This window comes from Palaemon carinicauda, chromosome 19 (genome assembly GCF_036898095.1).
Source record: "Palaemon carinicauda isolate YSFRI2023 chromosome 19, ASM3689809v2, whole genome shotgun sequence".
NCBI lineage: Eukaryota > Metazoa > Arthropoda > Malacostraca > Decapoda > Palaemonidae > Palaemon > Palaemon carinicauda.
Genome location: NC_090743.1, coordinates 23,512,594 through 23,535,993, shown reverse-complemented (window position 1 = coordinate 23,535,993; position 23,400 = coordinate 23,512,594). Strand labels below are relative to the sequence as shown.

Here is a 23,400-nt window from a genome sequence, read left to right as displayed (position 1 = left end):
GATATATTAAATGAAAATAGTTTCGCAGGTAAGAAATCAATGACTCAAATGTTAACCCTTTTACTCCTCTAAAGCTAGGCGAATCAAGTTAGCCTTTTCTCTTTTCGTAATACTTATTCAAATATAGCCTACACATGGTGTCATTTGATTGCTTTATTTCAGGATATAAGGAAACATTAACTGCAGAGTGATTACTAGTGAAGGTGATGATCGTGTGCAACGTTTGCAAGGTAAGATTCACAGTTACTTTTGTAAATTCAAGAACTCTACATTAAGTTATTGGAACATTTTCCACAATGCCATCTAACAACTTTTTCATCAATCTTTTTTTCTTTTTTTAGCGAAAGCAGCTAAGCTCATTACTCATACAACAGAGAAAATGAACTTCACAAGAAAAAGCGATCAATAAGTCTAGTCACGCAACAACTTAATCACAGAACTTGTTTGAACAATTCTGAGATTCAAATGCATAGATGTGTAACCACAGTTAACGGTAACGATGCTCTGTTTTAATGAGATACGGCTTGTGGTAATGCAGAGTCGCAGACTTGGTAACTGCAGACACAACACGTAACCATGGTAACATATAATTGGGAAAGCGTCACCGAAACTGATTCTTTGCAGTATCGGTTCATCAAAATTAGTTACCTTGAAGAGGCAGGTTACGCCAAAAGTTGTGGGTTTTAATGACAATGAAAAAATAGATAGATTTGAAATTAGATGTAATGAAAGTGAAAGGCTTTAACCATGTTATGATTGAAAATATTTGAATTGCATATGGAGTTGGGAGCCGTAATGGAATCAGTATAACTGGAAAATTATATGACCATAAACGTAGTAAAGAAGGGTATTAATGGAACTGAAAAAAAAAATAATGTTTATGCATGTTCACAATATTACATGTAACTTGGAAAATAAGATCTAAAAATATTCATGTAAGATTATCCAAGTTGGAGGCGGCCTAGGGATAAAGGAAAGTTATCCGAGGTGGTAACTACCCAGCCTCGTCAAAGAAGTAACAAGCCACTGTACATAGCAAGACCCAGGGTTTTACTGTAGAGTGGCAATGCTTATAAATCCAGATGGGAAAAGAACACGGATGAGGGCATTACAACCTGATTAGGTTGAATATCAATTGAATACTGAGTATCCAATTTAAATCTTACCAAAGTACAGCCTTTGCACAATAATTAATGAAAATCTTTCCCGTCTCAATATTTAGTTAATAAACCATTCTTGGTTATTTAAATAAACTTACAAATTAGTCATGTAATATTTATTTCATTGTATCAGTATAAAAATTCATTCGGTAGAACAACGTATATTAAAATGTTTGATCAACGCTTAAAGCAACAGTACGTAATGTCTTATAGAAAATGCCATTTCATATCACAGTTAAGTCATTAAAATTACCCTAGGTAAGCCTATTTCACTTCATGGTACTCAAATTTGTCCAGTCTCTTATAACAGGCATAAAACAAGCACCAGTTTGACTAAAAAAAAATAGCAAGCAATGGTGTAAGTGCTTCCAATTCAACATAAAATTATATATTTCTATATAATGCAAGGTTTAATAATCTAATATTAAATTCAAACTGATTTTTGTTGCTCAGTCGTAAAAACGCATAAAAGATTTCATATCGTATTTCAGCATCATAAACTATTTTTTTTCTATTAAATCCGATACGGACACAAATATTAACGATATATTAAATGTTCAAATTCCTGGAACTTCCAGTACACTGTTATACAGTATAACTAAAACACTAAATTATCAATACTTAACAACAATAACACCGACACGCACAAGTGAATAAGGGAGTGTAAACCAAGCAATTTGCATCGTAGATTGCAGTTAAAACTTCGTTAAAAAATGAGTAGTCTCATGTTCATCAGTCAATGAAGCCTGAACAGTGAAATTCTGTCAGACGATCACCCTACTGTCCTACATAATACAGTATGCCCATACTATTTTCAAGTGGTTAAAAAAAGCATCTTTTAATACAAGTAATATCCAAGCGTTTCCTTTCAGTTATCCACAAGAATCAGAAACACACTACACACACTCCATTGTACTTTCTAAGTTCTGTTTCACATTTATTTGAACTTCAGACCCTGTTTCTTGTAAACAAGCACCACAAGACGTTTTCATGAGTAAACAAATACCACTCCAAGCCATGTATGCTACAGAATTACTTCGGTTTACCCAACCAATCGTATCGGTTGTTAAAGTAATCCAATCTCGCTTGGCCCACGGGAGAGAGGTCATCCTTAGGGAAGTATTCGGGAACAGGCAGCGCAGCGCTGAGGGTTATGCCGGCGACAAGCAAGATTACGAAGACGGAAAGTGCAACCCACCAGCAGTATCGTTCCCACTTTTCGATTTTGAAATTTCTCAGGATGTAGATGCCGACCGTTACGCCAGCGATGGCGCCTCCCAGGTGGCCCATGTGACCCGTCTGGAAAAGAGTTATAGGCTTACTTTTCTCATTTTACCCGCAGTATTGCAAGGACACTGGTTGTTTGGAATAGAATAGAGACTTAATTTGAAGAAAAAAAAAACTGAAACATACAGATATCCAGGTCCTTCGTTTTAGAATGTAACAAAGCTAAACAAATATTAGGCTAATAGACTATTCGATAACAAAGAAAAACAGAATAAACCATCACAAGCAATGTCACATAAATGAGACAAATAGAGGTAAACAAAAATTAGACTTATGAATGAAATATGAAAGGTCGTTATTAGATCCAAAGTGTCACTCACATTTGAGGGCGTAGCGCTGAAGTATCTGTCATGCACTGCTAGTGATAAATCAGCCGTGCTGAGGACGAGTATGATGATCAGCTGAATCCATCTAAACTCCATCTGCGACCAGTTCTGGCGTCAACAAAGAAAGTATCAGTTATATTGACGTACATTGTATCATATTATGAAGATAATCTTTCTCTTCGTCGAAGTTATGAAACAGAAAAAGAAGAAACTACTTATGAATGTGGCCATGCCATAAGACAAACTAGGAATATGTATTATCAATTTTTTTTTATTATTATTATTTTTTACACGACTGAAAAAGAGATGATTACACGGCATTTTTGGTGATGACACTTACTAGACAGTTATTAGGTAAAAATTGCCAAAGGACAAAATTAAAACTCAGTACCAAACACTTATATTTGGTAATCCATATAATTCATTCAAATACAACCAGACTGAATTAGTTCCATTTTATAAAATACACCTTTCAAACTCTTTATCTGGACAATGTTTGAAGGTTAGCACACAAAGACGACTATCTAAGAACAATACTTAAAACAATGAATAAGTTAGAAGATTCATAACCTTAGATTCATTTAAATATTTGATATCACAATTATCATTCTGGTGACATTGTTTAACTTACTAAGCAATATTCCATAGTAAACAATATCATCTTAGGAAAAAAAAACACATAACTCGGAGAAAGAAGTTACAGTACATGCTGATTCTAAGTTTTAACAAGAGTTGTCTTCTACTTACCAATAGAAGATTCCCAACATGGGCGTATTCTACAGCAAAAACTCCCCCTGACGCTCCGAGTACAAAGATTTCGGGGTGCATGATGGACTGCGCCAAGGAGCCAAAGAGCACTCCTGACAGGTAAATGATACCCACTCTCCACCACCCGTGGAATATCTCTAGGGCTAGACCTAACACCAATTGCACGAGCAAGTTTCCAAAGAGGTGCACGTACCTGGAGGAGAGAGAGGCTGTTGAGTTTTATTCGGGCACAACATTTTGAAAATTCTTCCCAAACTCATTTAATTAACATTTTCAGACTTTATGATAATTTTTTTTCATGGAGCTGGTGATACAAGTGATTATATGTCATTTATTGAAGCTTGAAAGCCAATTCTTTTATGAACATGCATAATTGTTTTAAGAAAAATCGACTGTTCTTTGATTTAGGTAAAGCAACCTCTTATAATTTCCAGACGTTTTATTCACGATGTATTTATAGTAAAGATTGCACGAGAAGCTATATGCAGCTATATCATATTAAGAGGAATAACCTTGAGAAAATTGTTAAAATTAATAAATTTATGATTTAAAGAGAACTAAAGTACTGCAGTATACATAATCTACAGATAAATTCAGTCTATTGCCTGATTCCCTAGGGCCTAGACAATTGTCTTGCATTAACCCATAACAGGACCCCGAAGCTTCGAGCTTCTTGGGGCCCTCAGCATATTTCACTTTCTCTTTTCGTGCAATTTATTACAATAATATTATAACTGAAGTAATCCATATTTTTCACATTTAACACTAAAAGAAAAAAAAATGTATAGGCCATTGCTCCTGGTGGGTTCCTAGGCTTCAGCCTAGTATAGCCTTATGGATAATGCGGCCCTGCATATAACCAAATTCCTCAAGCAAATGGTCAGACTATTAACTGATATATCAAGCAATTGGGGGACCTATGACTTCATTCCCTAATCAGTAAAAAAATCTTGTGCTTCGAATAAAAAGGTAAAAATCTACAGTCCATACCCGCTGTGTAGCAAAGCGTAAGTGATGTAGCGCCAGGCCTCGTAGCGTCTGAATGGATTGAAAATGAGAGGAGAGTAGAGAGGCACGGATTGTAGGATGCTAGTTGTATTCACCATGTCGACCTTGTAGTAGATGAAGGCTCCTATCTGTAAGAATGATTGTTTGGAATGAATTTTCAAGTAGTAAGAGATATTAGAGAAGATTGTTTCTTCAATAATCAATAATTTTCAAGATCTTCATATCAGTACTTCTAAAGTTACTGGTATGAAAATAAATACTTAAGGGACTGAAGTAGGGAATAATTATTAATCTAAATATTAAAATATTTACGAAAGAAAGGATATACCTAGTGTTTACCGAATTTAATAAATAATTTTCATGACTCAATAATTAATGATAAGTGACATTGCAGGGGGCAAATAATATGCAGAAAGCATAAGTTATATGCAAGATAAGTTCTCAAGTCACAAAAAATAACATTTATCTCTAAAAGATCAGATCTTCTGAACCAAATTGTGGAATGATCTTTCAAATCGGGTAGTTGAATCGATAGAACTTCAAAAATTCAAACTTGTAGCAAATGTTTTTATGTTGAACAGGCAGACACAGGTGTTTGTATAGTTTATTTATCAAATATCTGTTTAGACGTTGTTACGGTTTTTTAAATATTTTATTTTAATTGTTCATCATTCTTCAGATCGTTTATTTATTTCCTTATTTCCTTTCCTCACTGGACTATTTTCCACTGTTGGAGCCCTTGGGCTTATATCATTTTGCTTTTCCAACTAGGATCGTAGCTTAGCTAGTAATAATAACAATAACAATAATAATAATAATAATAATAATAATAATAATAATAATAATAATAATAATAATATATTCTTTGTCAGCTTACCATGCAAAAGAGGCTTTCCATAATAAATGAAAGGTATATCACTCAGCGAGACGGATAATTCCAACTTTGACTAACGCAAGTTAAAAAAAAAAGGTTGAACACTAAGATGAAAGTAAGGAAGTAAAAAACTGAAAAGTGTGTGGGGGGGAGGGGTAATTAGGGACTTAGTTTATTTTTTTTCACTTTGCCTTTTATTTCCTCATTCACCTTAGATGAGTATTGACACAACTTTTAAGATTAGATGAATATCGGAAATAATAAATATAAGAATAATAACCTGCCTATGATATGTCTGAAATAATATCGGGCATAATACAACAGTTAATCAAAACTAGATAAAGCAAATAAAATAAAAACAAATATGCAATACAACACAACAAGCCCTGCATAAAAATCACACACACAATATATATATATATATATATATATATATATATATATATATATATATATATATATATATAAATATATATATATATATATATATATATATATATATATATATATATATATATATATTCGTATATGTATATGTATATATATACATATATATCTATATATATATATATATATATATATATATATATATATATATATATATATATATATATATATGTGTGTGTGTGTGTGTGTGTGTGTGTGCGTGTGCTTCCAAAAGATAGAACCATACATACAAATACAGATTCAAAGTGTATACCCTCTCCCTTACCTCCATCAGAGACACGAGGATCATGAAGAGCGGAGGAGGACAGCAGGAGTACATCTGCAGATAGCTCCTCTTGGCCACCGTCCTCTCGTTGCGAGGGACGAACGTCATGGTCATCCTGCTGAAGGTGTCCCTTCGGCGGGGGTATCGTGACGCTGACTCTGCCTGGTAAGGATGGGGCAAGGCGTAGATAATATAGGAGTAGAGATGATGTAGCAAATTATAATGAAATAATTAGCTAGTGAGTGGTACATAAGTATAAATATTATATTATATTTAAAGCTTCTTTGACAATAATTCAAGGAAATCAAAAATATTTACAACAATAGTTATGTGCATGAATGTAGAGACTAGTTCTTAAATCTTACTAAATATTGCTACTGAATTTCGCAAGAAATTACCACAATGTAAAAATAAATCATAAAAATAACCATCGGTGTTAGCACCGTGCGAGCATTTTCTTTATATAATAAAGAGCAGGTGTTTGGCTATATATGCACACGAGTCGTATATATATATATATATATATATATATATATATATATATATATATATATATATATATATATATACATATATATATATATATATATATATATATATATATATATATATATATATATATATATGTGTATATATAAAAATGTATATGTCACGATGAGCGAGATTGCCATATGTATGACTACTTGATCTCTCCTCGTCCCTCAGGTAGGAAGGAGAGTAGTCATACCCTGGTGCGAGGTGATGGGTGGGAAGTGTTGAATCTCTGTTTCCAAATCTATCTAAATACTTAGCAATTATTTTGACGGATCACCTACACTAATAAACAATAACAAACAAACTTACAAACTTCATGTACTCCTCGTAGTCAATATACCCATCGTTATTCAGATCCGCCTTCTGCAGGAGTTTGACAACAAGGGAGTTGGGCATCCTGTCCGCCTTCTCCGTCTCCAGGAGAGCGCGCTTCACCTTGGACAGGGGGATCCTGCGGTTCCTCTGCAGGTCCTGACTCTCCCAGAACTTCTGAGCAATATCTTGGACCCATTTCGAGGTTGGTGCCTCCTGAGGAATTGAAAAGTTTTAAATAAACTGTAATAAATTGTACACTGAGGAAAGTCTTACATGTTGATTGCTTTGAGAAGCCAGACATGTTCGTTACTTGTTTATAACTACGTAAATAACATTATTAGTATTAAGAAAAGCTAAACATATTCGTAACAATAAGATAAATTTTATGAAGAGCTAAACATATTCGTAATAATAAAATAGATTTTATGAAAAGGTAAACATATTCGTAACAATAATATAGATTTTATGAAAAGCTAAACATATTCTTAACAATAAGATAGATTTTATGAAAAGCTAAACATATTCGTAACAACAAGCTAGATTATATGAAAAGCTAAACATATTCGTAACAATAGGATAGACTTTATGAAAAGCTAAACATTCGTAACAATATGATAGATTTTATGAAAAGCTAAACCTATTCATAATAGGATAGATTTTGTGAAAAGTTTAACATATTCGAAAGAATACGCTAGATTTTATGAAAAACTAAACATATTCGAATGAATAAGCTAGATTTTATGAAAAGCTAAACATATTCATAAGAATAAGCTATATTTTATGAAAAGCCAAACATATTCATAAGAATAAGCTAGATTTTATGAAAAGCTAATCATATTCGCCAAGATTTTATAACTATAAAGAACTAGACTTATTTGTAGCACGTCAAGGAATAGGATAATCCATACTTGGTATATAAATGAGAACATTCAAACGTGTTCATTATATGTTAGAGAATTCAAATGCGTCGTGACGTGTTAAAGAGTGTCAGAATCCAAACACGTTCGTAACATGTTTTATTACTGAAAAATTCAAACGTATACGTAACATGTTATAAGTGATAAAACCAAACAATTTATGAAATAAGACCAATTGACATATTTTGTAAATATAATACCGAGTGGTATGTTGCGTGAATTTCATTCAAAACAAAGAGAATGTTAGGAATAAATAAAAAGTTTATCATTATCATAATCATAAGTAAATACACATTCGTATCATCTTTAATTACGGAAAAATTCACACGTGTACGTAACATTTCATAAGTTATAAAACCAAACAATTTATAAAATAAAGAACAATTGACACATAAGTAAAAAAAAAAGCTTTGCAATGGCACGCATAGCTGAATATAAAGATATTTCTCATTCATAACTATGAATGGTTTTCAGCGCATAGCTACAGGAATTCCAGGAAACCAATTTTAAGTTCCGCCCACACAATTGCAACTTTCAACACCCTTGAGCTAAACGAGGGTTAAGATAAAGGTAAAAATCTAACACTACTCAGGCAGTCAGCTATACTTCCGGAATCCTTGGTGCTTATTTATCTGTAATTGCGAGGTGCTTACCTGTACAGTTATATAAATAAAGTTTTTAGTCTAAATAAATAACATTGACATTCATACTCACATCAGCTAATTCAACGGAATCTATGGTAGCCATCTTAACTCCAGTATAGGAGAAGGCTGAATATTTATGAAGATCCTCCTTTTCGGTTTTCTAAATTCTTCTGAATTATTATCCCTTCTATGTTTATATGAACATTGGTGCTTCACAACAAATGACGCGACGCAAAGTAAAGGTGTGCAGTCAGGAACAGCATACTTGCAACTATCCAACTGGAATGAATGAAGAAAATGTAGTATTTGTTAGTCTACATTATATGTATAAAGACTTTATATTTATAGTTACATGGTATTGGAGTAATACTATTTCATCCACGACTTGGCCACAGGAATATTAGTGCTGCTATTAACATAAAATTAGATATAATGACATAAGTTTCCTCTCTCTCTCTCTCTCTCTCTCTCTCTCTCTCTCTCTCTCTCTCTCTCTCTCTCTCTCTCTCTCTCTCTCTACACACACACACACACACACACATATATATATATATATATATATATATATATATATATATATATATATATATATATATATATATATATATATATATATATATATATAGAATGGGTAATTACGCAAACTTTATATGAATGATCATATCACAATTTGTTTAGATATTCAGATACGATAAACAATGCATTTCACTAAAGATCATTCAAATCTAAAAGATCAACAACCAGTTATTTGTGTAGCCTATTTCACGAGGAAATAATGATTATAAAAAAATCATAGTCAAGCGTGCATATTTGTATAAGCACATACGTAAAGTGCCAGCAAACCTATGTGCTTGAAGAGGTACTCCACCAAAGGCTTACGGATATTGTGTTTGTATACGAAGGGAAGGGAGATATATACAAAAAGGAAATCTTCAAAACGACGGAACAGAAACAGGATGTGGTTAATGAATGTTGCATGTCATGCATCCCTTGTGATGTATGAGCTGCTATTGTGATTATCTGGTTCCTAACAATTTCCATGAACTAACACAAACAAACGCGCGCACACCTGTGTTTACAGGTTGATAGATAGATAAAGTTGTCTTGTCAATACGAATGTGATAAAATCATGGGGAATTCCAAGAAAATTCCATTGTATATTATTATTGTTACTAGTTAAACTACTACCATAGTTGAAACAGCAGGATACTATAAGCCCAAGGGCTTCAACAGGAAAAATAGCTCAGTGGGAAAGGAAATGAGGAAACAGAATAGAGTGCCTTAGTGTACCCACAAGCAAGTGAACTCTAACCCAAGACATTGGAAAACCATGAAACAGAGGCTATGGCACTACCCAAGACTAGAAAATAATTATCTTATTTTGGAGTGTCTTTCTTCTAGAAGAACTGCTTACCATAGCAGTTTTTTAGCTATACCAAAGGAGCAAGTAGCCACTGAACAATTACAGTACAGTGGAACTAAAAACTGAAGAGCATCACTGTAAGTTGCATAGTTCATACAAGACCATATCTTCTAATCCGGTAACCTTGAAGAAACCAATGTACAAAGGACCTTGAAATAAACGTTAGACTTCCGGTGGGCTGTGAACACAATATCCATTTACTCTTAGTCACGTTTTTATGGTTTACAATAAAAGGACCTCCCAGGTTTTTAAGGTTCTCACTTCACGCAACTTTTTTATTAGATACGTTTTTACCTTTACTTATAATTTATTCATCCTACAAGTTTTAACTGTAAGTTAAGGGGGAAGTAAAACCCTATACATTGTATGTAAGAACTTTTTTTACTTGTTATTCATTTCTTATTCAAGAGAATCTGAAACGTCATATGAGAAGTAAAATTGCAATATCTAAAGGTAAAATGTTTTTCAGATTTAATTTCTTAATTATTTCATTATCATCATCAAAACAAAGAAATTGGATATATTAGAAGAGGGTTATAAAATGCTATAAATAAAATGTCATAAGACAAACAGATGTTTTAGATTTAACACTCAATAGAAATAGTTATCAAATAGGCGTTTTAACCACTAGGCATCGCCTCTCAAAAGAGGTCATGTTATAAGGATCGTGGAAAGCTACGAGTTGTAAAGTTTGAACGAAGAAAATTCAATTTAATTAATACAACATAGCTCAAGCATTCAGGAGACGATCATCAATGAGTTTTAAGGCCTCTTACTAGGTTGTGTAAATTGTGTAATTTCGAGTACGGTATTCTGTCTTGAATAAATTCGTCTATTACATACTGCAATGAAAGATAAAGAGTCGTACACAGTTTGCGTGTATATATATATATATATATATATATATATATATATATATATATATATATATATATATACATATATATATATATATATATATATATATATATATATATATATATATATATTGGACTGGTTTGGCAATAGGAAATTAGCAGACCTATAGTATGCTGATGCCGCTATCCTTACTAGCATAACACAATAGCCTTTGCAATGCTTCCCTACCGAATGCATGAAATATTACAGGAAGTTGACCCAAGATAAATAGAGATGATGGGAACGGAATATGCAATGGGAGATGAAATACCATTGGAAGGATAAAGGATTATTGAGGTAGAATCCTTTAAATATTTAGGAACTATGATCTCTAAAATAGGATCATTAGAAATAGAGTTTAATTTAAGATTGAAAAAAAAGCAAATCACACCATGGCTAGTTAAGTAAAATTTGGAAATCAAATTGCCCGAAAAAAAAACATAAAAATTAGGCTATATATCAGTTCAGTGAGATCGGTGTTACTGTATAGACATGAGTTGTGGTATGACAATGAAACAATATCAAACAGATTTAGAGTAGATTTGAGAACAAAATCCTCAGAAGAATATTGGAAGTTAAATGGCAACACAGAATTAGAAATAAAACTATAAGAGATTACTCGAGTGCTATATGTGGATGAGATAATGTTGGGGGGAAGATGGAGATGGTTTGGGCATGCTCTTCGCACTCCCCAAGAGAGATTAGTTCACCAAACATTTAACTGCTCTCCACAAAGCACTAGAAAAAGAGTTGGGAGACCCAGGCCTACATGGTTGAGAACTATGAAGTGTGAAGTGGGAGATGATGAATGGAAAATTATTGAATTAAAGCTCAAGGTAAACACGACTGGCAAAATCTAACCGAGGCCCTTTGCGTCAATAGGCGTAGGATGAGATGATGATACATAAATATTCTCTTTCGACGGGGTAACAAAGCCTTACGGGGGTGACGTTACTCGTCCCATGCTATAGTAGACTGTTGGCCAGCATGCAGCGAGGGATCCACGGGCCAACCAAAGGCAAAGTAAGTGTTGTAACGCTCACGTACGCGACGACCTCTTGAAATAACTTTCCTTTAACTTTAACCTATTTAAGCCAACCAAAAAGTGTTTACTTGTACTTGAATTTCTCTACAATCAGGCCGTTGAGAGAATAAAAACATTGTTCTTATAAAGAGATTTCCGATTACTCTTCTGTAATACTTTTCCTAAAACCAGACACTCCTTACACAGGAAGAAGGTTTTAGTCATCACCTCACACCGACCTCTGGCGAGTTGTAAGATATATTACTGTTGCTATTTTTCAAAGTATAAATCTAATTTCCAAAACAAGAATCCATTGTAAAGTATAAAAAAAAAAAAGTATTTCTCATATAATATCAATAGATTAAATTCTGTATATTTTAGAGTTCATTGGCTTGTTTTCACTCGAGTGTTTTGTTTACTTCTCGTAAACAAATAAACGTACTCCTTATGAAAGAAACAAAAGCAAAATAATAGTGAGTCATAAAAGATGCGGTCGTCTTTCTCGCCAGATCTGATAGTTTCCTTATATCCTGAACTGACACATTCTCTCTCTCTCTCTCTCTCTCTCTATCTCTCTCTCTCTCTCTCTCTCTCTCTCTCTCTCTCTCTCTCTCTCTCTCTCTCGATGATGATGATGATGTCTGTAAGCCGATAAAAGATTAATTTCATAACATTCACCTTCCAATATTTTCATCGCAAACTCTGTAAAAATAAAAAGTAAACACTTGATCGAGATATAACTTATTAAAATAATAAAATAATCACTTGACCGAATTATAATTTCTAAGCCAACAAAAACTAAACCTAAATTTTTGGGATTTAAAGTTTGTCACAATTTGGTAGATTACGTCATATTCACGTCTCGTTCAGCCTCTTATCCCGGGCGAAGCAGCAGCACCATAAATACCTGACCTTTAACGTAACTACTCCATAAGGCCTTCCAATTTCATAATTCAACATTAGATTTTGTTCATGAAATAACGTGTGTGAGTGACATCGTACGTATCACGCTATAACCAGGTATGCGTTTTGTTTACTTTGCGTTTCTAAGATACGGAAGGAGACATCACTAAAACGGTTCTAATACTATCATTTTGATCCATATTCAAGCTTGCATTATCCAATTGAAAATCTTACCAGAAAACACCGAAAAAAGATATCACGCCTACACCTAGCCTCAGAAGCAAAAAGGACCCACGTACGTACACAACAAGAGCAACACTATGACTGAGCGTAGAGTCACGAGAGAGAGAGAGAGAGAGAGAGAGAGAGAGAGAGAGAGAGAGAGAGAGAGAGAGAGAGAGAGAGAGTAAGTCTAGTGAGTCACTCCTCTACCCTAAGCCCTGACTCTGAGTAGGGGTGCCGACATCCTGAGCGTGTCCTGGACCTTGGCGTACCTGTAGGGGAGGATCCAATGTTGATCATATACGTAGTAATCTCATAACACCGTTTTATTGCGCGTCATACCCTAGCCCCCTTCACCATTCCTGCCTCTCCTGAACTCCCATTCTTTGTTATTTACCATTACATTCTCCAAATTTTCCCATCCCCTATCCGTTATTATTGACTCTTGGACATCCCATACCATGATTTCAAATTTACCACCTTCCCCATGAGGAGCAGCCCCATTGTGTCCTATCATAAGCCCCCAACCCCACTCTTTCCTACCTCAAGTTCAACGGGTCACGGACAAATTACTGTCCTCGCTCGGACCGCTTGGGATTTATACAAACAGAATATAAAGAGGAAAAAGTTTTAAAATTGATGATTTCTTATAAGTTCCCTTTCGTACTATTGCAAAACGTTATGTAATTCACTAATGGCAACTCAGATAGCGGTCAGTCAAGAAGGAACACAAAGGGAAAGTAGGAAATAAAACCGCATGCGTTGTGTTCTTTTCCAGTTACAATAAATTATTTCCAGTGAGATTTCGTTTACTATAATGAAAAAACTGAAAACAATTGCTCGGTGTCTCTTTAAAAAAATAATGTGGAAAATCTAACTAAGAAAATAAAACATGCATTAAAATTGTTTGTAAATAAGAAAAAATAAGATGAGAAATACGAAATAAACACTGTGATCAATATACAAGACTAAGGATGGATTAGCATTTTGTAAATATGATGAAATATATTACTTATAATATATCGAAGCTGTGAAAAAAAATGACTTGCATTAACTGACAAAATTCTAACCGTCTTAATAAAACTTAAATACGCAAAATGAAATGGCCAAGTTATTAGACGACACATTTCATGAAGATATTAATAGATTTAAGATAAAGGATTTAGGATAAAGTTCAAATGCCATTTATCTGATCTTTAAATTTTCTTTTACTCTTCTGTAAAGAGTATTATACCATTGCTTTGTTTTTCTCATTTATGTTGTTGTTTGTCTGTATTCCCCTGTCTATTGGTGAAAATTACTGTTTAATACTGAGTTATCGTTTCTGATTTTTTTTATATAGGCCTACTGTAGGCCTTTATTTATGTGGATGATTAGTTTTTATTCTAAGACCTGTCCTGCCATCTATATGCCATGTGCATGAATGAAAGTTTTCGTAATAATAATAATAATAATAATAGTAATAATAATAATAATAATAATCACGTTATTCATTCTTTGTTTTAAGGTGATAAACAGATGAATGTTGAAATTACATCTCAATATAGGCCTATTCACTAAAAAGGTTATCATTAAAACCATCAACATCATGAAGGAAAAGTTATAATACCGATTCGTTTTTCACACACTTCATGCAAAATTTTTAATATCCCAGACGCTAAATCCTAACTGTTATTAGTTTTTCATTTGTTCAAAATATATCGCGATGTTCGCCCATTCTGTAAACTTCGTTACCAGAACACAATGGGGAACGACAAGAGACCAGATGACGTCAGAAGTAGGAACAAGACTGGCAAAAAACTTCCCGCCATTTTCGAATAAGGAACAACGACACTAGAAGACGCATGATTCCAGGATGTAGCATATCTGCATAGCTATAAATGGCTGTACCATCTCTAAAAATATATTGCAAAAAGGGGTGGAGTCCATTCTCAATGTACTGTCATTTCTAAAGCCTGTTAAACATACCCATCATGAAAATGTTTACATTGATTGGTTGGATTTCCCTTGCAGTTCTTCTTAATTCTTAAATCTAGCACTTACGATGTTTCAATACCGTTTTCATTATCTTGATTTTTATTTTGCTGTCCGCCATGGAAATATCAGACTGCACTGACAACAGCCTTACTTCTAATAATAATAATAATAATAATAATAATAATAATAATAATAATAATAATAATAATAATAATAATAAGCCCAAACTTGTTGAATGGCCATTAAAGGGCATAAGTTTTCAACTTAGCTCGATGAACGAGTAAAGACACCATAGGGTTATGCTAGACCTGGTATCACTGTTTATTGCCAGGGCCATGGTTTAGGTTTTTTGTGCTTCTGACGTCATCGTCACTCGTTCGGGGCAATCATCAGGTTGGTAATAATGTTTGCACCGTGCCCAGTCGTGTGGTTGTACCCAGAGCCGTGTATAAAGCTGTCTTTGGTTTTACCAATTGAGTATAATAATTTGGACCATATAGTTTATGGATTTCCCCGCCGATTACAAAACGTTTTTAGATAAAATCTCAATTACACACAAACCAAACCTCGAGAAACAATAGAATATAATAATAATAATAATAATAATAATAATAATAATAATAAATTATTATTATCATTATCAATAATCAATAATTATAATAAGCTTTATCATTATTATTATTATTATTATTATTATTATTATTATTATTATTGCAGTCTAAGCTATAACCCTATTTGGAAAAGCAAGATGCTACAAAACCAAGGGCTCCAACAGGAAAAAATAGCCCAGTGAGGAAAGGAAACAAGGGAATAAACTACAAGAGGAGTAATAAACAATCAAAATAAAGTATCTTAAGAACAGTAACAACATTGAATTAGATCTCTCATATATAAAATATGAATACTTAAAGAAAACAAAAGGAAGAATACAAGGAAATCATTATCTGAAAGTGTACAATATTATGTGTCACGACAGGCTTATACAACACCCATGCTCTTATAATCGAAGATCATGAATTGTCATATTGTTTAATTCATAAATCACATGAATGGTTAGAAAAAAATAACACCCTTAACCCCTGGATATGAACAAATATCAACAAGAAACCAAGAAACATTAACTTGCTTTACACCAATGATAAATATCTTGAATGCAAGGATTACACATACTATATTATGAGAGAAAGAGCAAAGCTGATATCACAAGCTTTAAAAGAGCAACATTTGTACCGTATAGGAAATGGATGATGTTGATGGGAGACTAGAAATAAAAATCTAGGTTATATTTCTTAAAATGGACTGGCCCAAAGTGCCAAGGACTTTGCCAAAGGAAAGTAAACTAAGTATATTTTATAGCTTTGAAGGATTTACGTGAGAACTGCTTTCAAATGTTGGCGCTCAATTTAAAAAATAGCATTCGAGCTTTCTTCATGTAACCTCGGCATATAATTCAGTCCAAAACACAATCAAATAAATCAAGATCACCATCACGTTAATGTAAGTTATAAAACCCAAATGGTTACCCATTAATGATAGAAATATTGATTACCGAAGCGTTCCTAAACCATTTTCATTGCATATCTCAGATTCTCAGTTGTCTGGAGCCAGCGACAGTATTAGCGTCCCCGTCGTCATGGCAACAGCGTCGTTTGGCTGCATGGCCACCAAGATCACAAAATGGACAAGAGAAAAGGGAGGTAGGAAAGATTTTGTTGATGCTACACGACGTAGCCACCAACCTTTGGCCTATCATTTATCGGAGCATGAAAAGAACAAAATGAAGGAACTGGCGAGAAATGAGAAGAGCAAAGAAAAGGATGGCGAAGATAGGAAAATCTTAGCTAAAGAGGATGCCGTTATACGGAAGAGAATCGAAAAACTACGAGCTCAGTTGCATAATTTTTCCGTTGGAGAGGTATTTTCCATAGTGCTCACTTTTTTTCCTCCTTTTTCCTCTTGCATCTTCCATCTTTTCACTTTGTAATTTATGTATTAGCTTGTGACTATGCACTCAGAAACAATGACAATCACATCGAGAAATATATTTTTTTCATTAGTTTGAGTTCTCTAGAGTAAATATATAAATAGAATTCAATGTCTTTTTTAATCAAAGAGACGACAACATTGCTCGTGTCTTTATGGAAGTGCCATTATTTTATAAAGATATTTTTAGGCTTCTATTTCTTTACTTTCGAAATATTTCTTGCGTGAGTTTTATTTACAAAAGATGTAGCCTACAAGTTAATTATATTCTGATTACAAAGGCTTAAGTTACACGATGATTGTGAAAGTTACATGTAAAATTTTAGAAATTTTAAACATGCATTCATTGAAACCTATGCAGACTTAAAAATTAATCAATCAAACATTACCTCCGATATTAAAGCTTAATTCAACATTTCCTATAGTCAGCTAAATGCCTGAATTTGATTAAACTTATTCGAGACTCTATATAATAAAGAGAAAGTGTCTGGTTATATATATCCAGTCACGTTTAGCCTAGGAGGATTAATTATTTTTCCTCCAAGCGTTTAGCTCTCCCCATCCCTCGGGCAGGAGGAGGGGGGGGGGGGTGTTAGTCATACCCTGGTGAGAGCGGGGTGCGTGTGAGTGTGTGCATCTCTAACTAAATATTTAGCCGTCATTTTTGACGGTTGCGTACACTAGTTTATTATGGTTATACAAGACATGCATCAAGCTCCATATAATTCTAACTCAACCTTCTAATAAAATCTACACATAAATTTAAAATATAATTCAGTATTTTGCGAAAAGTTATGCAAGAATATCTCATCACCGACATCCTACACACTAATAATGAAATGTTTCAAGGGGTTTTGTAGTTAAAGTTTGTTAAAGTTAAAATTATAAATAATTGCTTTTTAAATCTTTCGAAAACATTTAGTGCTATTTATATTCTATGTGGTCGTTACTTGTAACATTTACAATTGCAGAACAACAAGGTATCCGCCGAAAAATCTCCTTCGGAAGGAGATGCCCCTAAGAAGAGCTTCAGCGAACTCAAGGAAGAAGCGGAACGGAGGAAGGACTTGCTTAGAACTGCCAGGGCCTACATCCCTCCCACCACTCAGCCAATCACGCCCAAGCAGCGAGGTCAGCGCATCCACACTAAGGTCAGTCAGTCGCTTATGATGACGTCACTTTGTGTGAGGTTCGAGGACGTCACTTTGCGTGAGGTTCAATGACGTCACGACTGAGTGAGCATCTGTGGCGTCAGGAAGTCAGGGATACAATTAAACGTTTGTCTGTGTCAATAAGCCTTTATAGACTGACGTTGTTACGCTCGTTAATTGTGCTCTGTGAATTATGTTATTTTTTAGTTATTTCCTCAAATATTGTCTTTGACGTGTAATTGTATGAATGCATACATGAGGTACAATTGTCTGTATTATGTATGCAATCGAAAATTATACTGTCATTTCTGATACACATTCCTCACCATTCTAACTTTAGAATCATAACAAGAAAAGTGTACCTTTATATAAATAAAATTGTGGTTAAACTACACTTCACATTACTCTTACTAATATTGTACTTAACTTTCCGAACCATTCTCTACCATGGTTAGCTGGCTAACTGTCCTCTTTCTTCTTTCCCCTACATTTTCTATTAGCTAAACAAATAATGATAGTTTTCTCCGTTAACATGAGCTTTATTTCAGGAAAGGCATAAAGTTGCCTTGAGTATGTGCGTGTGTATGTGTATACAATAAATTAGATAGATAATTAACAAACCAATACCATCGTATTAAAATTAAAGTTGCTGAAAACACATCAATGATTCCTTGTAATTAGAAAACATCGATGCAAATCTTACCTAAAGACTTCCTTTTCAAACAGGTGTTAGCTGGAAGAGCGGTCCAAGTGCAGGAGAAGAAAGAGAGAATAAGGGACAAAGAAGAATACGACGCAAAGTGGGCCGAAAGGGTAATCCAGAATCAAGAGCAGTACGAAGAAGATAAATGGAGGGAAAAGTTAGAGAAAATCGAGAAGAAAGAGAAACTCAAGAAAGATCTGGATAAACAGTAAGTATTATGATGATTATCACCACATAATCTTTTACTCATCAGACTTATCCAGCAAACTAAACCATCTCTTATCTTACGCAGATGTGTAGAACGTGCTGGTCAAAGGGTTGCAGTCAGAAATAAACTGGTCGATATTCGTAAGGATATTGAACTTTCGGACCAACTGCATGAAAGGCACCAGCAACATTGGAAAATGGAGGTTGGTCTATAAACGTTGTTTAAGGGGAAGGAGGAGGTCTAACAAGGTTGTTTGAAGGATGGGATTGGAGTCTTACAAGATTGCTCACGGGGTTAGAGGGAGTTCGGTTGTGGTTCTTTTTAGAAGGGATGGACAAATGTCTTACAAGACTGCTCAAGGTATGAGATGGAGGTCTAGTAGGGTTGTTAGAAGGATAGGGTAGATGTCTTACAAGGTTGCTCAAGAGTTAAGAAGAGATATTAAGGTTGTCTTTGAGGAAGGACAGGTGTCTTACATGGTAGCCAAAGTGATGAGAGTGATGATGATAAGGGTGTTTGGGGGAAAGGACAGATGTAGGGTGCCCCTACACTCTAGAAAAATCCTGCAGTTTAAAAATATAATGAAATGCATGATTTAGTAATCTAAAAACAAACTACAGTTGAAAAGTTGATAGAATTGCTTTATACGAGTGGAAAGAGTACAGTTTAGGAAGTAAACAAATATGATAGTGATTCATAAACATGGAACCATACCTTTTATAAACTTAAACAAGTGTCGTCCCCCTCTCAACAGAGCAACAAAGTCAAACTGCAGAACCGGGAGAAAGCTCTGAAGGAAATCCAGGACATCAACGACAGGAAACTCCAGGAAGCCATTCGAGAGGAGGAGATGAAAGAAGAGGACCTCAGGTACTCCGCCTTCAAGAGAGCTTACGCCCGTCGGGTCAAGCAAAGGATTCTGGACAAGATGCACGGAAAGCGACCGACAATTCAGATTTAGGGGGTTCGTGATAATATTCATTGGGGAACTCCCTTCACAAAACTCGTGTTTGGAAACCCGCCATGTATTATGATGATGATGATGATGATCATTATTATTATTATTATTATTATTATTATTATTATTATTATTATTATTATTATTATTATTATTAGCTAAGCTACAGCCCTAGTAAGAAAAGCAGTATACTATAAGCCCTAGGGATCCAACAGGGAAAAATAACCCAGTAAGGAAAGGAAATATTTTACATGAGAGGTAATGAATAATTGATATAAAATACCTTAAGATTAGTAATAGCCTTAAAATTGATCCGTCAGATACTGTATAAACTATAAGGAGAGACTCATGTCAGCTTGTTCAACATAAAATCATTCTCTGCAAGTTTTGAATTTCTGAAGTTCCACCGATTCAACTCCCCGATTAGGAAGATCATTCCACAATTCTGGTGAGATAAGCAATGGGTTTCAATAAGACCATAAAAGTAATAGTCGTTAATTCCTATTTTCTCTTATTTTGACGACAATTTGTAAAGTTGAACTAAATAAGGATAATAGGATATCATTATTATCTTTGAAGTTTAATTTGATATTTATGTGAAAGCATTCAAACCAATAATATTTTAGAGTGATTTCTAAGCACCAATTTTCACTTTTTTTTTTTTTTATTCTGATATACAAATTTCATCATTATCATCCATAACGAGTGCACTTCATCTAACTAGACAAAAGATAGTTAACTGGACTAATGTCCTTCCACAGAGTACATATCTAATTTACGAAAAGACAAAAATAAAATTATGTAGATTAAATCGAGAGTTCCATTTTTTCTCGTAACATTTATGTGAAAGATAATTAGGCTTAATTTCAATGTGATATTTTGTATACGACTTATAAAATGTTATCCAATATATTCTTATATGATATTTTTTCATATTAGGCAACTTAGTCATGAGTTGACACTATTTTACGTACATAAAGCCTTAAGTCTTTTAAACAGCAAAATCGATACAGCTATTTTTGGTAATGTGAAGATAATCTTCCCTTTGGTTGAAAACAATCTTTAGTGTGATCTAAATTAATAAAACTGATTTTTTTCACAAAATGCTTTATTTCCTTTCCAAAGATATATGGTAATATATGATAGATGATAATTCTTTCTCAATTCTATTACAAAAGTGTTATTGGTATATTAGATTGTTTATTAGTACAACATTATTAACATGTACCCTAACCAGGCTTTCTACTTACTGTTGCAGCTGGCAGTTATAATAGGAGCTGAATTCTTACAGTCAATCTTGAAGCAATTTTTTTCATTTACAAGAGCCAGTGGGAAGAGAAACCTTAAGCCATTTTCTAGCCCAACCTTGAAGAAAATAAGAACAGGGAACATGAGGAACAGTCTTAAAAGTATAAGTAAAATCGAGGCTAAGAGAGAATTCCAAAGCTAATTCAATATGATGTGAATTTTTACAGTAAATCTTGGAGCAGATTTGTTCATGTACAAAAGCTTTTTCTAGCCAAAACCCAAAGAAAATAAAAACAGAACATGAGGAACTAATTAAAAAAAAAAAAAACTTGATTATAGAATCCCAAAGCCAAACAGTTGAGGGAAAGAAGCATTTCACCCATCTTATGCTTTTTTTTTATACTAATTTCTCCTCTTTTGGAGAAGCATTTCATCACATTTTTTTTTTTCACTTTTTCTTGTCTTCTTCAGAATTAGGCCAGGAAGGGCCTCAAGATAGTCCCTACCATTGTCAATTGTTATTACAAAAATAGATTTGAAGTAACAGGTCGATGACCTATCTATGACTAGGATAATGGAAGCGAGTACAAAATTCCAGCTCTGCATGAGACGTAAAGTCTCCGATCAGAGCTATCCGTAGTTGAAATGAAATCACGTGGCAAGCGAAGGTTGCTAAACAAGATAACAAATTAGGTCTGATCAGAATTCGGAAGGGTGACCTCTAAAATATCACATACCATTAGCCATCAAGGTTTCCATAGTCATCAGTGAAACTTATAATGAATCTTAGGAATCAGATGAGAGCAACAACTAGTTGTCATAAAACTTTAAATATCTAAAGACTACGAAGTGTAAAAAGCTTGACTTGACACCAGTAATCGAATAAATTCCTTATGAATAAGTTACCTGTGAAAAGCAATGAAATAAGTGTTTATTATCGACAACTATAGGGTAAACCGGAGACTAAGAGATTAAGTTATCAGTGAATTTAGATAAGATTCTTATCTATGAGATAAGCGAAGAGGAAAGCGAAGGACAGACAGAGAGAGAGAGAGAGAGAGAGAGAGAGAGAGAGAGAGAGAGAGAGAGAGAGAGAGAGAGAGAGAGCACATGCTACCTATGACTAATGACGGTCCCTTCAGTCTTATTCTCTTTGTGGATGTGAGATGTCCTCTGCGCATTTCGTATTTCTTTAGTTACATGAAATTACTGGAGCAGCGGGTAAAGGTATGTTTTCATTAGCGTGTAACATAAGCAGCAGGCAATATTCTCTTCAACATGAAGTTTTTCTACTCATAAATATATCTATAGGAAGATATATTTCTTTGACAGAAAACACTCACAAAAACGCATTTTTTTTTTTTAGATGAAAATTCAATTGCAAGTGAAAGGCCACACAACGTACTATTATAAAGATTTTTTTTTCTTAAATCTCATGAAATAAAATCCTAACAATACTTATAACATTCCTGTTTCCAAAGCGGGATAGGACGTTCACACACACATACACACACACTGGGAATGTTACAGCATACCGAGTTACGTATAAGGTCATATGGAAGACCAATATATGGTCAAAGAAAATTCTGCTATGTTAGGTTAAATTCTCTCTCTCGAAACACGTTCAAAACAATAACCACTCGTACGACGGTTGCAAGATTCATCAACGAATTTTTCTAAGTCAAGGACCGTAAATTACAGTTAAACCCCCTCTTCTATTGGTACTCGGGACCGACGTAAATAGAAAAAACACACACAAATCACAAAATTCCAAAATAGAATCACATTGCGTAATCCTTCCTGAATTGCGAACACGTTACCAACATTGATTTATTTTTAGACGATTTACTTATTTTTATGGTGTGTGGTTGGTGGCGACCAGATTTAACGACTAAAATGAAAGGAATGACACTCAAATAAATTTAATGATTTTGGTCACTTCTAAAATAATAACTCATTTGATTTTTTATTTGTACTGGTATTTAATACAATACACATATATATATATGCTACAAAACAAGCAGTGGAAGGTTGAGAAGACGATGGATTGACAAACTAAGAAAATTTGCGGGTATAGACTGACAAAGTAAGACTATAAACAGACACGAGTGGAAGGACATGTCTGAGCCCTTTGTCCAGCTGTGAACTACTTGATTAT

The 23,400-nt window shown here is 33.9% G+C and overlaps 3 protein-coding genes across 5 annotated transcripts in view; 2 read left to right on the top strand and 1 right to left on the bottom strand.

Annotated features, from left to right (window-relative positions):
• Window positions 1–1,261: 1,261 nt before the first annotated feature.
• LOC137658169 (rhomboid-related protein 2-like) lies at window positions 1,262–13,138 on the bottom strand. 2 transcript variants are annotated; one of them, XM_068392849.1, is made up of 8 exons: window positions 13,027–13,138; window positions 8,616–8,824; window positions 6,979–7,197; window positions 6,136–6,297; window positions 4,532–4,677; window positions 3,521–3,734; window positions 2,768–2,881; window positions 1,262–2,459 (listed from the first exon to the last, which is right to left on the bottom strand). In XM_068392849.1, exons 2-8 carry the CDS (start codon window positions 8,646–8,648, stop codon window positions 2,193–2,195), a joined length of 1,155 nt encoding a protein of 384 aa, XP_068248950.1. In that variant the 5' UTR covers window positions 8,649–8,824; window positions 13,027–13,138; the 3' UTR covers window positions 1,262–2,192. The 2 variants fall into 2 exon arrangements, with proteins under 2 accessions (XP_068248950.1, XP_068248951.1); XM_068392850.1 differs by having other exon boundaries at window positions 13,096–13,112.
• A 3,483-nt stretch (window positions 13,139–16,621) lies between these two features.
• On the top strand, window positions 16,622–20,561 carry LOC137658928 (tropomyosin alpha-1 chain-like). Its single transcript, XM_068394043.1, has 5 exons — window positions 16,622–16,906; window positions 17,940–18,125; window positions 18,852–19,036; window positions 19,121–19,238; window positions 19,791–20,561. The coding sequence occupies exons 1-5, from the start codon at window positions 16,625–16,627 to the stop codon at window positions 19,995–19,997; spliced, it is 978 nt and encodes a 325-aa protein (XP_068250144.1). The 5' UTR covers window positions 16,622–16,624; the 3' UTR covers window positions 19,998–20,561.
• Window positions 20,562–22,340: 1,779 nt separating this feature from the next.
• The window catches only part of LOC137658519 (rhomboid-related protein 2-like), a 12,902-nt gene continuing 11,842 nt past the window's right edge, over window positions 22,341–23,400 (top strand). The window contains exon 1 of one of the 2 annotated variants that reach the window (XM_068393296.1): window positions 22,341–22,469. The gene's annotated coding sequence lies outside the window, so the exon portion shown is untranslated. The remainder of the gene's footprint in view (window positions 22,470–23,400) is intronic. The other variant, XM_068393298.1, reaches the window with a different exon arrangement.

Bases quoted from the DNA above. Each gene is read 5' to 3' on its own strand.
- LOC137658169 (XM_068392849.1), bottom strand. From the start codon at position 8,648: ATGGCTACCATAGATTCCGTTGAATTAGCTGAT. The intron at 4,678-6,135 runs GTAAGGGAGAGG...TCATTCTTACAG, and splicing joins TCCTCGTGTCTCTGATGGAG to ATAGGAGCCTTCATCTACTA. The intron at 3,735-4,531 runs GTATGGACTGTA...TCTCTCCTCCAG, and splicing joins TACGCTTTGCTACACAGCGG to GTACGTGCACCTCTTTGGAA.
- LOC137658928 (XM_068394043.1), top strand. From the start codon at position 16,625: ATGGCAACAGCGTCGTTTGGCTGCATGGCCACCAAGATCACAAAATGG. The intron at 18,126-18,851 runs GTCAGTCAGTCG...CTTTTCAAACAG, and splicing joins GTCAGCGCATCCACACTAAG to GTGTTAGCTGGAAGAGCGGT. The intron at 19,239-19,790 runs GTTGGTCTATAA...CCCTCTCAACAG, and splicing joins AGCAACATTGGAAAATGGAG to AGCAACAAAGTCAAACTGCA.